The following is a 14,557-nucleotide window of genomic DNA, read 5'->3' on the forward strand; positions in this document are numbered from 1 at the left end:
GGCCCCGCATGACCCCCCCCGAGCCCCCGCTCGCCTCCCTGGTGCTTCACGATATTTGATTATACCATTGTACGCAGCCATTACCGATAGCGCCGCTCCTGCCTACATACACTTACTGACCCTGATACGGATTTTTGGGGGTTTTTTTTGGTTTTCTTTTTCGTTTTGTTTCTTTTGTTTTCTTTTAGTTTTGGGGGTTTTTTTTGTTGGGTTGTTTTTTTTGGTTTTTTTTTTTTTTTTTTGGTTGTTCCCCCCCCCTCCCCTATGCAAAAAAGAGAAAAAAGAGACAAAAAAGAAGAAAAAAACAAAAAAGAAAAAACTGACACACAAAAAAAAGATTAAAAAAACGAAAAGGAAAAAAAAAAAAGACAAAAAAAAAATGTATAAAAATTAAACAAGCTATGCTTCAACTCCAGCTCGCCTCCGCCCTTCCTTCGCTGCCCCGGGAGAAACTGAGGCACGGCCGGGGACAGAGCGGGTGTCCCAGCGGGGGGGTGAACTGGGGGACACTGGGATGGACTGGAACAAAGCTCTGCCTGGCAGTGGGCACCCATCGCCCCAGAGGAGGGACGCCCACCCGTAGGCGGGCGGGGCTGCGGGGGGGGCAGGGAGGGGACACGTGGGGACAGGGACACGGGTGGGGGCAGCCGTGGGTTCACGTGGGGGGTTCAGAGCTGCTGCCACCTCTTCTGCGTCGGGACCTTGGCCACGCGACGTCACTGCCTCGTGCGCGTGACGTCATCGCATGGCAGTGACGTCATCGCCCTCACCCCTAGGGCGCGAAGCCGCGCAGTCCCCCCTCCTTGTCCCCATCGTCCCTGTCCCCAGGCGCGGCTCAGGACAGCCGAGGGGCGAGGCCGCCCGCCCCCCTCCAGTGCTCCCCAGCCCCCCGACCCCTCGGTGTCCCCCCTCGGTCCGGCCTTGTCGGAGCAGCGGCGTGGCCGGACAAGGTGTCTCGCCGTGCCGAGGTCGCTGAGGTCTGGTAGCTCGGAAAGTGCCACTGTGCCCTGCCCCGGTGGCACTCGGGGGTGCCCCCACCACCCCCCCAGCACCTCGGGGTGCAGAAGAGCCCCCTCCCCGCGCGGTGACACCAAACGTTTGCCGCCGGAGCAGGCTGGGGACCTTTACTGGGCACGGCTGGGAAGGGGGCTGGGACCCACCGCCAGCCCAGGGCTGGGGGGGTCAGGGGGTCCCGCTACGGTTCCCGGCCACCGCCCTACCCCCCCACTCCGCTCCGGCGGACGGAGAATCCATGCCGGGTGTTGGCCGCAGCCGGGGCGGCCGCGGGGCGGGAGGTGCCACCGTGGCCGCGGCTGCCTCCGAAACCCGGCGCGGAGCCGCACCAGAGGACGGGGTGAGGGCGCCGTGCCCGGCGACGGCGCCCCGGGGTGGGCAGTGGGGGCCAGGGGGGCTCAGAGGGGCGTGGCATTGGATTCCTTCTTGCCGCCGCTCTCCTCGTCGCTGTCCTCGGCCGCCGGGTTGTCGTGGCTGAAGCGCTCCATCCTGCGGGAGGGAGGGAACGGGGGTCAGCCGGGCACGGCCGCCCCGACGGCACCGGCACTGCGGCCGTGCCAGGGGCACGCGGGGTACCGCGGGACCACCGGGCCGCCACGGCACACCGGCCACCACGGCACCGCCGGCACGTGGCCACCCTCGGGGGGATCCGAGCCCCACTGGGGAGGAGGTCCCGGTGCCGCCCCGCCGCCCCCCACAGGGCCGTGGTACCTGTCAGTCCCCTTGGTCTCCGGGTAGTCGCTCTGCTTCCTGCGAGGCAAGAGAGGGGCTGAGTGGACAGCCCTGTCCCCACCCCATGGCTTCCTGCCACACGGCCCCCCTGCCAGCACCACCCCCCGGCCCCCCCACCTGCGCTTCCTGAGACTCCAGAACCGGTTAATGATCAGCACCACGAAGACGACGAAGAGGAAGACGACGACGACCGTGAGGCCCAGGAGCCAAGGCTGCAGCACCTTTGGGCCGGTGCCTACATGGCAGGGGAACGGGTACGGGGATGGCAAAAGATGGGGGATGGGGACAGCTTCAGAGCAGCTCCATCCTGCAAGGGATGGGATCCCCCAAACCCTGGTACGGGGCCCCAGTTGTGGGGAGCACACTGGGGACACCAGAGGACATTGGCAGACGCTCATCATTCCCCCCTTCCCGCTATCCCTTGGGTGCCAAGGAAGCCACCTCCGACAGAGCCCACCCGTGCCCGGCAGAGCGTGGGGGTGCCTGGCATGGTGGGGAGCACTGGGGACAGCAGGCAGGTGCCCCCAAATCTTTCTACTCTGCCCCCAAAAGGGTTGCTGCAGGAACAGACTGCTCCCACTGGGAAGGTCTCTCAGATGCCTTGGGGTGGGCACGGCCACCCCCCCAGGCACCCCAGGGGCACAGGAGGGACACGAGGCACCTACTGGTCTGTCCCCGGGCGGTGGCGGCGAGGACGAGCAGGACCAGGAGCGAGAGGGGCTGCGAGGGCCACGGCATTTTCGGGCAGAGGGCTCGGGCACGGCTGGGTCCTGCTCCTCGAGATGAGCTCCTGTCCCTGCCAGCCTGGGCGTTGTCTCTGCGCCGAGGGCAACGGGCACCTTTATTGGCCTCCCGGGGACAAGTGTCACCAAGCACCATGGAAACGTGACTCCTGTCTCCCGTGGGAAGTGGCACCTCTCCCCTGGCTCAGGCACCTCGGGGACCACGGTGGTGCCCCCGTGCCCAGGACTGGGAACCACCCCAAGGGCTGGTGAGTGGACGGAGGAGGGGACGGATGGATGGACAGTAAGGTGGGGGGGGGTGAGAGGACAGACTGGTGGGTGGTGGGGTGGGGTGGATGGGTGCCCATCCTGCCTGCTCCCCACCTCAGCCTCCCCTCTCTACCTATGGGGTGCCAATTCACCCCCACTGGCAGCGCTGGGGCAGATCCCATGGGGGTGGGGCAGCACAACGGGCAACGGGCAGTGCCAGGCCACTCCCAGCCCTTCCCCAGGCCTCCAGAGGATCCCAGTTCGTGCCAGGTGGACTCCATCCCGTCCCAAGGAGTGCCTGGTACCGTCCCCCGCTGAATATTAATGGTGTCATTGGGGAGACCACCAGAGCACAGGGGAAACTGAGGTATGGGGTGGCCAGCAGCACCCCAGGGATGGACAGGGGGTCCTGGCAGGACCACCCTGACTGTGGTGATTTCCTGAGGGGTGAAGGAGCCTGGGGACACAAGGACAGGGGTCCCACTGCAGGGGTGGGGACAGGGGATCCAGCCCCAGCCTGGGTTTCAGGCAGGGGGTGTGGGTCGGTATGACAGCCCCCATCCCCAGTGCCCTCACCCTGGGCCACAGAGAGGCTCACGGGTACTTTGCCCCCAAGACTGGCTTTGGAGCATCTGTGGGTGCCACTGGGCACAGCCTGGCAGTTCCAGGGCACCAAGGGGAAGGTGGGGCAGCATAGCCTTGGTGTGTCTGTCTGTCTGTCTGTCTGTCTGTCCCTCCCTGTGTGCCTGTGCTGATGTGGGACCCCCCGAAGGTGTTTGCATCCATGTTTCCGTGTTTCCATGTGCACACCCACGTCTGTGCCCCCTGCCCACAAGTGTCTGTGCCCCCACGCCAGGGGTTTGCACCGCTGAGCACCCACCCTTACCCACCCACGTGTGTCCACGTGTGCACCCACACACGTGTCCCACCCCACGTGCCCATGCCCAAGGGTGGCTCGGCTGTGCCAAGGGGTGCTGTTACCCCTGGCAAAGGTTCGGGTCCCAGCCCTGCCACTCCCCGTGCTGTGCTGGGACGAGCGGGGCTGGGGCAGGCAGCTCTGCTGGGTGAGGAGCTGGGGGAGCGCTGGGGCTGGCAGGGAGGAGGAAGCCATGGCAGCATCTGTGCTGTGACCTGACAGTCGGGCAGGGCTGTGGGGTCCCGCTGGTGGCAGGGGAGGTCCCCTGGCCCTAGAAGAACCTCTTCTTGGGGGAGTCAGCGAAGGAGACGGAGCTGCGTGGGGCCAGCAGTGCCGGCGGGACGTCCATGCCGGGCAGGACCCCGGCACCTTCACCCTCCACCTTCCGCTCCACCAGCACCTCGTCCTCCTCCAACCACTCCACCTCCGGCACGGTGCCCTCGGCCATCACCGCCTTCTCCTCCTCCGGCTTGGGCCCGAACGCCCAGTCTGCGGGGGCAGGGACGGAGCCATCAGCAGCACAGCCCCACCGTAGCACAGGCTCCGGGCGGGGGGGATGCCCCTGCCCCCGGCCCCCCCAAAGCCCGACCCCGCTCTGGGCAGCACTCACCAGCAAAGTCGTGCACCAGGTCCTTGATGAGGTGCCCCACGATGGCATAGGCCACCACGAGCACCAGCGTGGCCGCCATCACCAGGTACAGGACGTAGCGGGGCAGGCGGATGCTGTCCAGGGCCGGGGGCTTGTAGTCCACGTACAGCACCCCGTCCTCCTCGGGGGGGGACTGCAGCAAGTGCCGCGGCCCCCACGCTCCCCCTGCCAGGGCCATGGCCACACACCAGCTCCCCCCACACCTCTGCCGGTGGCTCAGAGGGACAGCGGTGTCCCCATGGCCGGTGGCAGTGCCACTCGCCCTCCCTGCCACAGGAGCTGTGCTGCTGAGGAGGAGCTTATAGCGCCCGCTAATCCGGGCACAGCCCAGCTGCCTCAGCCTGGGGGGGCCACTGGGCTCCGGCGTGGGTCAGGGTACCCCAAACTGCCTCTCTGGCAGCACCGCAGGTACCCCAATTCCCCCCTGGGAGTGGGGAATCACCTGCAGCTGGAGAACTCCTAAGGGCAGGGATGGGGAGGGATGCCCGAGTCCTCCCCTCCCTCCCCCGGGCTGGGTTAAATCCCTGAGCAGGTCTCGGATCCCTGGAGCAGATGGTGTGAGATCCAGGAGGACACGGTGCCCTCGGAGCCAGGAACTGATGGGCAGAGGGGATGGGGATGCAGCCCCAGTCAGGGGGGCTCCTGCAGGACTCCCTTCACTGGGTGGTGGAGCAGCCCACGGTGAGGGGCTGTCACCTTTCCAGAGCTTCACAATGGCTGTCACACGTGGCAGCCCAGTGCCCAGTGTGCCCCCAGTGCCCAGTGTGACTCCCCCAGAGCTGAGCAGCCTGCAGGGGGGTGTGGGGTCCAGACATCCTCCAGAAGCGATTCCCCCCACACCCAGGAGGATGGGGTTTGGTCAGGACCAGCAGCAGCTTTGGAAAAACCCTTCCAAGCACAGGCTGGATAGAGAGGGATGAAGGTGCTGGCAGATTCAGTGCCAAGCCAGGACTCAAGGCCCAGTCCTGCTCTACTCCAGCACCTCCCAGCTCTGCTGCACCAGGTCACTCTACCCAGATCTCAGCCTCAGAAATGCGTTTTGTTCCAATATGGGCTTAAAAGATGCTTAGGGGAGCAGAGGCAAACATTGTCACAGAAAGATTGGGAAACAACCCTGCACGGTCCACGTGAGTCACCTGTGGAAAGGCTGGAGATCAAGGGCTGGGTGATAAGTGGGAACAAACACAGCAGCAGATGCCAAGGAAATGTGCTGGCAGTGTGCCAGAGCCTGTGTACCAGGAAGGGGACAGTGGAAATGATAACATGGCACGAGGGGGAAATCACCCATCCCACTGTCCTGGGGTTGGAGATGGGCACAGGGACACCCCAGAGCCTGAAGTGTCAGCAGGGTGCTGCCCTCCACCCAGGGGCTATGGAGGGTGAGGGAAGGGGGACAAGAGAGCCCATAACAGCTGCTGACTCCAAACAGTGTGAGAACACCAGGTGTCTGTCCCCAGTGCTGGGGAACGGAGGTTCAGAGCCCCCCACCCTCCATGTCACACACAGCTGACCCTGTCCACAGAAACTGGGCACGTGGGACTGACTTGCAGTGTGTACAAGTGATCAAAACTCGTCACATCCTGAGTAAGACGCCCTTCCCTGGGGTCCTGAACTGGGTCTGGCTGGGCCATGGCCAGCGTTGCCCTTTGGTTGTGTCCCTGAGCACCAGAGCCCTGGGGATGCTGAGCCAGCCACAGGGACTAAGAGGATTGAGCCTGGGAGTGACTTGCAGGGAGCCCTTGGACAAGGGGAAGAGCCAGCCATGCCCAGAAGGGTGCCAGGCCCTCGAGGCAGTGGGACCCACTGGCCCCTCTGCTGGGCAGTGCTGGGAGGGGGCTCCCGGGGTACCTCATGGGCAACATCCACCCTCCTCCCCAGGGCTGTGGGGTTTTACCCCACGCTACCAGGCACTCCACTGCCTGCTCTCTCCTTCCACCACAGCTGGACTCTATTTGAAAGATCCTTTCCAACTTTGATGGTTCTGTGATTCCGTTACAGCAACCCCGTGGCACTGGGGGCAGCTCACACCTGGGCACAGAGAAATCACAGCTCCACTCACTCCAGCTCCCTGTGCCAGTGCTTTATTCCCTGCCAGCCCCCCCGGCACCCAGGCTGGGCTGGCCACAGGGTTTGGGTTTGGGTGCCAGCAGCAGCCTCAGCCCTCCCGGCTCTGGTTAAACATGAGGGGATGCCCAGGCAGGCTCTACCTCACCCTGCCCGCCCTAATGGCAGCACCATTCCCTGCAGAAAGAAAAAACAGCCAAATCTTCCCAACTTTGCCACGAAACAACCCCCATCCCAGGGCAGAGGCTGCCACAGGCTCAGCCCCGGCCTGTCCCAACAGGAGAGGCCAAACCCACCGCGGGGGCGAGGAGGGCCCCGGCTCGGCACCAGCACCGAGGGCAATTTAGAAGCATCCCAACACCACAACCCACAGAGCGGGTGCCCAAAGCCCATCTTGGCCCCCAGCAAAGCTCAGGTGGGGAGAACAGAGCCGTTTCACGCCGAGCCGACGTGGCAGCACCAAGGCAGAGCAGCCTCAAGCCCTGCAGAGCCACGGCAGGCTCTGACCTGCCGAGCAGAGCCCACCTGGTCCAAGCCCCAAGCCAGGCTGCAGGCAGGCAGCGCTGATCCTGGCAGGGAAAACAGGGGCAGATCCAGGAAACAGGGGCTGGTGGGAGGCAAGTAGCAGCTCAGCCTGGATTTGGAGCGAAAAGGTGGTTGTAGGTGTGCCAGAGAGAGCAAATCCAGTTCCTCCTCCACCTCCGCGCGGCAAAGCCGACAGGGGCGGCCACGGAAGCACGATCGGCAGCGGGAGGGGGCGGGGGGCAGCGTGTCCCCCCCGGCGCCCCCCGTGCAGGCTCAGGGGGAGGCCTGCAGCTTGCAGAGCCCGTCGGCGTACTGGAACTGGGCGCCGTTCTCGTACTCGTACATGTCCAGGGCCACCTGGCAGCTCTCGCGCACCACGCGCTCCCCGTCGCCGGCGAAGGCGCGCAGGGCGCGCAGGCAGGACGGCCGCGCGATGGCCCCCAGCGCCTCGGCGCACTCGTGCCGCACCATGGGGCTCTCGGAGGGGCTGCACAGCACGGCCGTGAGCTGAGGGACGCACGCCTCGTCCTGCAGCTGCCCCAGCACGTACCCGACTTCGTGGCGGAACAGCGCGCTGCCGCAGCGCAGCCCTGCGGAGAAGGGCAGGGAGATGAGATGCCTCGACAGGAAGCTGGGGGATGCTGTGGGTCACCACCCCACCCCGTGGGAAGGGGTATCCTGCTCCTTGAGCCCAGCCTTGCTCTGATGCCCTCCCGTGATGGCAGCACCCACCCCCCCGGCAGAGCTGCCACCCCCCGCCTGCCCCGGGCCCTGCCCCACCACACAATTTCCAGCGGGACTGGCAGCCACAGTCTCCAGCCTTCTGGGACAGAGCAGCTGGAGCAAGAGCTGACAGATCCTGTCTCACGGACCTGAAGCTCCCAGATGGCTGGAGAGCCTCATGCACTTCCCTCAGGCTGGGGGGTTGGGGGGCTGGTCCAAACAGTTCCTGGGCCATGGAGACATTTACTCCCCTCTCCAGAGCTACTCCCAAACCCCAGCAGCCTCTGACTTTCCAGGCCAGGAGAGCAGGACCTCAAGACCCTGGGGCCAGGTCAGACAGGCTGGTCCTGGGCCATCATCACAGCCTGTGCTCTCCCACCCCAACCCTTTAGGGAAGGGGGTCTGGAGGGTGGCAAGGGGGCTCTGGAACACACCAGAGACCACCCAGCACTCTGCGATGTGGCAGGGGGGCAGCAGCTCTGGACGCAAACATGTGAGAGCAGCTCTGGCAGCCCTGGACTTGGGAAGGGTTCATCCCGGATTAACCCGGACAGACTCCCAGCAAGGACAGCCCCTCACCTTCGGCCAGTGCCAGCACAGCCTCCTGGCCCCCCAGGTTCCGCAGGGCGAACATGGCGCGGTACCGCTCGAACAGCTCCCGGGACTCGTCCAGGAGGGTCTCCCGGAGTTTGGCAACGTCCGTCTCCTCGGCGGGGGGAGCAGGATCCACGGAGAGGTACGGGCTGGTGCCTGGCTTCTCCTTGTTCTCCTGCAGCCACTCCAGCCTCCTCACAGCCAGCTGGCACGTCTCTGCCACCTGAGGGACGGGGACACGGCTCTGGCTGTGGGACGGCACTGGGAGGGCCCCAGCACGCAGCAGGATGGCACCACCCAGGGGCAGGGGCTGCCCAGGAGGGACCTGCCTCACCCTTCCAGACCAGCAGTGCTGCATCCCACGGGAAATGATCCCCCAGGATCCTCACCTCGACCACAGGGTCCTCGGAATAGCGTCTCAGGATATCCAGCACCTTGGGGTTCCCAATAGCGCCCAGGGCTTCACCTGAAAGAATGAAGGACAGGATTGGGGTGTCTCTATGAGGAGGACCCTGCTGTGTCCTCTGGCAAAGCCTTGCCCTCCTCTGAAATATGGACAACTGATCCCAAACAGAACAAATGAGGACACAGGCCTGACTGACAGATCCCAAATGGGACAAACATGGACACAGGCCTGACTGACAGATCCCAAATGGGACAAACATGGACACAGGCCTGACTGACAGATCCCAAAAGGGACAAATGTGGACACAGGCCTGACTGACCAATTCCAAATGGGACAAGTGTGGACACAGGCCTGACTGACCAATTCCAAATGGGACAAACACAGCAGGAGGGAGCCTGGCCAAGAGGGAGCCTCCTGTGGAACAGGAGGGCTCGGCCAACCAGTCCAGCCAGGCCTGGCCAGAGGATGTGGTGAGGCATTCCATGACTCAGGGACTGACAGCCAAGTTGGTCCAGGCCCCCATGAGCTTCTCAGTACAGGGGGGGAAGCACCCCCAAGCCCCACTTGCCAGCCCTTCCCCACCCCAGAGCCACAGAAGCTGCCGCACCTGCTTCGTGTCTGACCATGGGCTCCTGTGCCGTGTCCTCCAGCACCTGGATGAGCACGGGGATGGCGGACTCATCCTGCATCTGGCCCAGGCAGAAGGCCAGCTCGTGCTTCAGCAGCGCCGAGCCATCCCCGAAGGCGCGGCCGATCCAGCGCACGGCCGTGGGGCCACCCAGGTTCCTCAGGGTGAAGAGCGCCCGGAACCGCGCGGGCAGAGGCTGCGCCGCGTCCAGCAGCACGCGGCCGATGACCTCCAGCTCCTGCTCCGTCACCATGGCGGGGGCACGGTCCGGTCACACGAAGTGCGCTGCGGGGGCTCCTCGGTCACCGTCCTGCGCGCGGGGAAGGGAGCGAGTCACGGGGAGCCCTCGCTGCCACCGGGTCCCGGTGAACGGGACCCCGGGGCCGGGGCTGAGCCTACAGCGAGCGCCCGGACCCGGGTTCACCAGATACCCGGGACGGACGTGAATCCCCTGCCGCGATCGCGCCGGGCCGGGCCCGAGGGAACTGGAGCCCGAAGGGAGACACAGAAGGTCAGCGGGAAACAGACGGACTGGGGGGGTCCTGGAGGGTGCCGGGGTGTCCGGGGGTGACCAGAGAGGACCGGAGAGACTGTGGGGGTTCCTGGATGGTGCCGGGGGAGGTGTCCGGGGGTGACCAGGGAGGATCAGAGGGACTGGGGGCGTTCCAGGATGGTGCCGGGGGGGTCCGGGGGTGGCCGGGAGGTTCCGGCCGTGCCGGTGCCACACTCACCGCGCGCCGCCATGTTGCCGGTCCGTCACGTGACCGAGCGAAGGCGCGTGCGCAGCACGGCGCGGGAGGGAGCGCTGGCTCCCCGGCCACCAGGGGGCGCTGCCTCCCCCAGCGCCGCCATTTCCCGGGAGGCGGGAACGGCCCGGCGGGAACCGGGATGGGGAGCGGTGTGGGGGGAGCGGGGGGAAGAGCCGGGCAGGGGGACAGGGACCCCCTCTGGAGAAGGGCCGGGGGTGCTCCAGGCTGGGCAAAGCCCAGAGAGGGAGCAGGATGGGTAAATCCCTCCAGAGAGGGGTGGGGGGTGCGAGGCTGTGCAAACTCCTCTAGAGAGGGGCCAGGCTGGGCAAGGCCCACCCTGAGACAGACTAGGGTGGGTAAATCCCTCCAGAGAGGGGCCAGAGGGTGCCAGGCTGGAGAAAACCCTTCCAGGGAGGGATCAGGGGCTGCCAGGGTGGGCAAACCCTTCTGGAGAGAGGCTGGGGGTGCCAGGCTGGGCAAACCCCACCCTGAGGGGAGCTGGGGGGTGCCAGGCTGGGCAGCCCACCCCACTTGCCCCAGGGTAGCACGTGCAGGAGTTCGTGGGTGCAGTTTCATTCCCTTGGCAAGTCACTGCTGTGCCTCTTCCTCCCCTTCCCCTCCCAGGTGTGTTTAAGCAGCAGGTTTCGAACCTTCACAGGAGTTTTGCCTCATTTCAAGGCTCCTGCTGGTTTCGGCCCTGACAGAGGGCCCTCGGGACAGAGGAGAGGGAGATCCCCATTGCCCCGTCCGCTCAGCCACGATCCCCACTTTGCTCCCACAGCACACACCACACCACTCAGATCCTGGCAGAGAGAGCAAGGGCACAAAATACATTCCGCTGCCTGAAACCCGCACAGCAAACCCGGCACGAGCATGACACGGCCGCCCCTCCCTGCCCCAGGCCCGGATGGTGCAGCTGGTCGGGCTGCAGTCCTGGCACCGCTGGGCCAATGTTTGCCAGAGTCTTGGAGCAGGGATGTGCAGGGATGTGCTGGGTGGCCCCATCAGCCCTCCCCGCAGCTCTCGAAGTACTGGCACATCAGCTCCCGCACTTGCTCGGCCCCGTTGTCCTCCATGGCAGCCGGCGCGGGCTGGCAGGGCTTGGGCAGCTCGGTGGGCTCGGCCCCCTCCAGCCACTCCTCGTTGAAGGGGTTGTCGTGGGCCTCGCAGACGTTGTGCAGGATGCAGCAGGCCAGGACCAGGGTGGGCAGCAGCTCCAGGCTGCAGTCATCACACTTGAGGAGGATCTGCCAGCGCGCCTTGAGGCGCAGGAAGGCGTTCTCGATGACACTGTGCGCCCGCCTCAGGCGGTAGTTGAACTGCAGCTGGCGCTGGGTGAGGTTCTCGTCCTCCTGGTAGGGCTTGAGGATCCAGTCCTGCAGGGGGTAGGTGGCATCACCCAGCAGCACGTACTTCTGCGCCTTCCCCATGAAGTGCTTGGGAGGGTTGGGGCACAGCCGGCCCTCCTTGGCCAGCACCCACAGGCTGGAGCTCTCCAGCACCGCGCTGTTCTCCATGCTGCCCGGGAAGGCGGTGGACACGTCCCAGAACTGCCCCAGCCCGTCCACGGTGGCCTGTGTGAGGATGGAGTGCCAGCCCTGGCCGTTGCAGTAGTCGCTGGCGAGGCGCAGGGGCGGGTGGATGGGGATGTGCAGGCTGTCCAGCGCCCCGATGCAGTGGGGGAAGCCCCAGCGCGTGCGGAAGATCCGCACCATGTTCTCCAGCTCCTTCTCGCTGGGCAGCCGCAGGTAGAGCGGCTTCAGCAGCAGCACCACGGCGTAGCTCACCTCCCTCACACAGCTCTGCACCGTGGAGGGCCCCACGCCGAAGAGCGGGCTCAGGGTCTGGTACCCCACGTTGGTGGCCAGGTGCCACAGGGCCACGGCCACCCTCTTCTCCAGGGGCAGGGTGGGGTGGAAGTGGGCGCTGTGCGGGGCCAGCCCGGGCCGCAGCTGGTTGCAGACGTAGAAGAAGGTCTCCTTGGACATCCTGAACTTCTCCAGCCAGTCCTGGGGCCCAAACTCCTTCAGGACCACCCGCTCCCACCAGTCCGAGCTCCTGAGGCTGGGCCAGGCACGGGGGTAGAAGCAGCAGCTGGTTCTCCTCCGGTGAGCGATCAGGAGCTGCAGGGGGAGACAAGAGGGGGGTGAGAGGGCACCTCCCCATCCTCACCCTGCACCTCACCAGGATGCCCCTCTGAAGACCACCCAGCTCAAGAGACCTGCTCAAGGCAGGGGGTGAGCCAGTGCCAGGTGGCCTGTGGTTCCAAGCAGACAAACAGTGGGTCAAATCTTCCTCAGAAACCCCACTGCAAACCCATTAGGCAGTAGTTGTGACCCTGGGCAAGACACCCAAGCACTGCAGACAAGGACCTTTCTGAAAAAGTCCCTTTTCGGGGTGCCCACTCCCCAAATTATATTTTAACCATTATATTTTAACTACCGTTCCTGGATTTCCTGTGACCAAGGGAATTGTGGGCTCAGCCCCGAACTGGAAGGGGGAGCAAGCACCCCTCAGAAGTGGGAGTCATGATTTGGAAAGGGGAGCTCCTGGTCCCTCCACAGGAATTGTTTTTCTGTTATTAAATTCTAAAAACAACTTTAAGCTGAAAAGAGGTTTTTTCTCTTTCCTTGGCCACTACCAAGGGCAGTGGGTCCTCCATGTTCCCCCTCCTAAGCTTGTCCTTGCTGCCCTGTATCACTTGTATACCCAGGCCTTTTGTATCCCTATCCTTTGTGTCGCCCACCTTTGATGTCACCCCTCCTTCATGTCTCCATATCCTCTGCATCCCCCATCCTCTGTGTCCAGGATCATGTCCCGTGTCCTTCAAGTCCTCTGTCCCTCATGTCCCCCCATCCTTTGTGTCCCTGTCTTTGTGTCCCACAGAGCCCCCGCATTCCCCATCCTTTCTGATCTGTGTCCATGTGTCCTTTCAGTCCCACATCCCATGTTTTGGGTCTCATATGTCCCCCACCCTTTGTGTCTCACTTGTGACGTCCCCGTGCATCCTTCCCACCCCTGTACTTTGTGTCCTGCACCCCCTGCTCCCCATTTTGTGTGTCCCTGTGACCTGTGTACCCTTGTGCCCCACATCCCTCCTGTCCATGTGTTCCGTGTCTCACACATCCCCCTTCCTATGTGACCTTTGTGTGTCTCCCAAATCCCCCATCCCCCTTATCCCTATGACCTCCACATGTCCCCATATCCCCCCATCCTTTGTGTCCCTGTGACCACCGTGTGTCCCCCCATCCTCCCATCCTGCGTGTCTCCGTGACCACTCCGTAGCCCCCATATCCCCATCCTTTGTGTCCCCAGGTCCTCAGTGTAACCCCCGTGACATCCCCATACTTTGTGTCCCTGTGACCACTGCCTGTCCCCCATGTCCCCTCATCCTTTGTGTCTCCATGACCTCCGTACATCCCCTGTGACCCCCATCCTCTGAGTCCCCACGATCTCCCTGAATTCCCCCATCCTTTGTGTCCCCACGACCTCCCTGTATTCCCCCACCCTTTGTGTCCCTGTGACCACTGTGTGTCCCCCCATCCTGCACGTCTCTGTGACCACTCCGTGTCCCCCACATTCCCCATCCTTTGTGTCCCCATGTCCTCAGTGTATCCCCTGTGACACCCCATATTTTGTGTCCCTGTTCCCCCATATCCCCTCATCCTTTGTGTCTCCGTGACCTCCGTACATCCCCCGTGACCCCCCCATCCTCTGAGTCCCCACAGTCTCCACAATTCCCTCACCCTCTGAGTCCCCACGTGTCCCCCGCGTCCCCCGCATCCCCCCATCCTCCGTGCCCCCGTGTCCCCACGTCCCTCCGGTCCGCCCATCCCCGGCCGCGGCCCGGTCACCGTCATCACCGTCATGAGCCGTTTCTGCCGCTGGCTGTAGTAGTGCCGGAGCCAGGCCCGCCTCTGCGGCCCGTCCCAGCCGCCGCCGCCGCCGCTGCCGGTCCCGCTGCCGGAGCCGGAGCCGGTGCCGGCCATGGCCGCCCCCCGCCGCCGCCGCCGCCGGGCCAGCGCGCACAGCAGCACCAGGAGCCGCTCCCGCATTTTCAAATCGGGAGCCGGGGCCGCCCTGGAAGTGATCGGCCCGCGGGGTCACGGCGGCACCGGGGGCGGGACGGGGCGGTGCCGTGGGGCTGTGCCCCGGGCGGGCACGGCCATGGCCGGCGGGACGGCGCTGTGCGGGCACCGCTATCCCCGCGGCCATCCCCATCGCACCGCCATCCCCATCGCACCGCCATCCCCGCGGCCATCCCCATCGCACTGCCATCCCCATCGCACCGCCATCCCCGCGGCCATCCCCATCGCACCGCCATCCCCATCGTACCGCCATCCCCGCGGCCATCCCCATCGCACCGCCATCCCCATCGCACCGCCATCCCCATCCCTACCGCCATCCCCGCGGCCATCCCCATCGCACCGCCATCCCCATCGTACCGCCATCCCCGCGGCCATCCCCATCGCACCGCCATCCCCATCGCACCGCCATCCCCGCGGCCATCCCCATCGCACCACCATCCCCATCCTTACCGCCATCCCCATCGCACTGCCATCCCC

General features: G+C 64.9%; 3 protein-coding genes across 5 annotated transcripts; all 3 read right to left on the minus strand.

Annotated features, from left to right (window-relative positions):
- Positions 1-1,104: 1,104 nt before the first annotated feature.
- SMIM24 (small integral membrane protein 24) lies at positions 1,105-6,235 on the minus strand. 3 transcript variants are annotated; one of them, XM_051810738.1, is made up of 4 exons: positions 2,412-2,578; positions 1,864-1,981; positions 1,726-1,764; positions 1,105-1,503 (listed from the first exon to the last, which is right to left on the minus strand). In XM_051810738.1, the coding sequence occupies exons 1-4, from the start codon at positions 2,482-2,484 to the stop codon at positions 1,413-1,415; spliced, it is 321 nt and encodes a 106-aa protein (XP_051666698.1). In that variant the 5' UTR covers positions 2,485-2,578; the 3' UTR covers positions 1,105-1,412. The 3 variants fall into 3 exon arrangements, 1 of the variants encoding a protein (XP_051666698.1); XR_007908216.1 differs by lacking the exons at positions 1,105-1,503; positions 1,726-1,764 and adding an exon at positions 4,265-6,235 and having other exon boundaries at positions 2,412-4,143; XR_007908215.1 differs by lacking the exons at positions 1,105-1,503; positions 1,726-1,764 and having other exon boundaries at positions 2,412-3,928.
- A 133-nt stretch (positions 6,236-6,368) lies between these two features.
- Positions 6,369-10,012, minus strand: DOHH (deoxyhypusine hydroxylase). The gene is made up of 5 exons (XM_051810747.1): positions 9,975-10,012; positions 9,223-9,553; positions 8,599-8,675; positions 8,195-8,432; positions 6,369-7,482 (listed from the first exon to the last, which is right to left on the minus strand). The coding sequence occupies exons 2-5, from the start codon at positions 9,494-9,496 to the stop codon at positions 7,166-7,168; spliced, it is 906 nt and encodes a 301-aa protein (XP_051666707.1). The 5' UTR covers positions 9,497-9,553; positions 9,975-10,012; the 3' UTR covers positions 6,369-7,165.
- Positions 10,013-10,149: 137 nt separating this feature from the next.
- Positions 10,150-13,981, minus strand: LOC127481303 (uncharacterized). The gene is made up of 2 exons (XM_051810445.1): positions 13,856-13,981; positions 10,150-12,115 (listed from the first exon to the last, which is right to left on the minus strand). The coding sequence occupies exons 1-2, from the start codon at positions 13,979-13,981 to the stop codon at positions 10,997-10,999; spliced, it is 1,245 nt and encodes a 414-aa protein (XP_051666405.1). The 3' UTR covers positions 10,150-10,996.
- Positions 13,982-14,557: the final 576 nt, after the last annotated feature.

This window comes from Manacus candei, unplaced genomic scaffold (genome assembly GCF_025592945.1).
Source record: "Manacus candei isolate 608988 ecotype Guabito, Panama unplaced genomic scaffold, ASM2559294v1 h1tg000078l, whole genome shotgun sequence".
NCBI lineage: Eukaryota > Metazoa > Chordata > Aves > Passeriformes > Pipridae > Manacus > Manacus candei.

Coding starts and splice junctions, on each gene's coding strand:
- LOC127481303 (XM_051810445.1), bottom strand. CDS start 13,981: ATGGCCGGCACCGGCTCCGGCTCCGGCAGCGGGACCGGCAGCGGCGGC. Junction 12,116..13,855: donor GGCAGAAACGGCTCATGACG/GTGATGACGGTG, acceptor CTCCCCCTGCAG/CTCCTGATCGCTCACCGGAG.
- DOHH (XM_051810747.1), bottom strand. CDS start 9,496: ATGGTGACGGAGCAGGAGCTGGAGGTCATCGGCCGCGTGCTGCTGGAC. Junction 8,676..9,222: donor CATGGTCAGACACGAAGCAG/GTGCGGCAGCTT, acceptor TCATTCTTTCAG/GTGAAGCCCTGGGCGCTATT. Junction 8,433..8,598: donor CCGAGGACCCTGTGGTCGAG/GTGAGGATCCTG, acceptor CCCGTCCCTCAG/GTGGCAGAGACGTGCCAGCT.
- SMIM24 (XM_051810738.1), bottom strand. CDS start 2,484: ATGCCGTGGCCCTCGCAGCCCCTCTCGCTCCTGGTCCTGCTCGTCCTC. Junction 1,982..2,411: donor CACCGCCCGGGGACAGACCA/GTAGGTGCCTCG, acceptor CCTGCCATGTAG/GCACCGGCCCAAAGGTGCTG. Junction 1,765..1,863: donor TGGAGTCTCAGGAAGCGCAG/GTGGGGGGGCCG, acceptor CTTGCCTCGCAG/GAAGCAGAGCGACTACCCGG.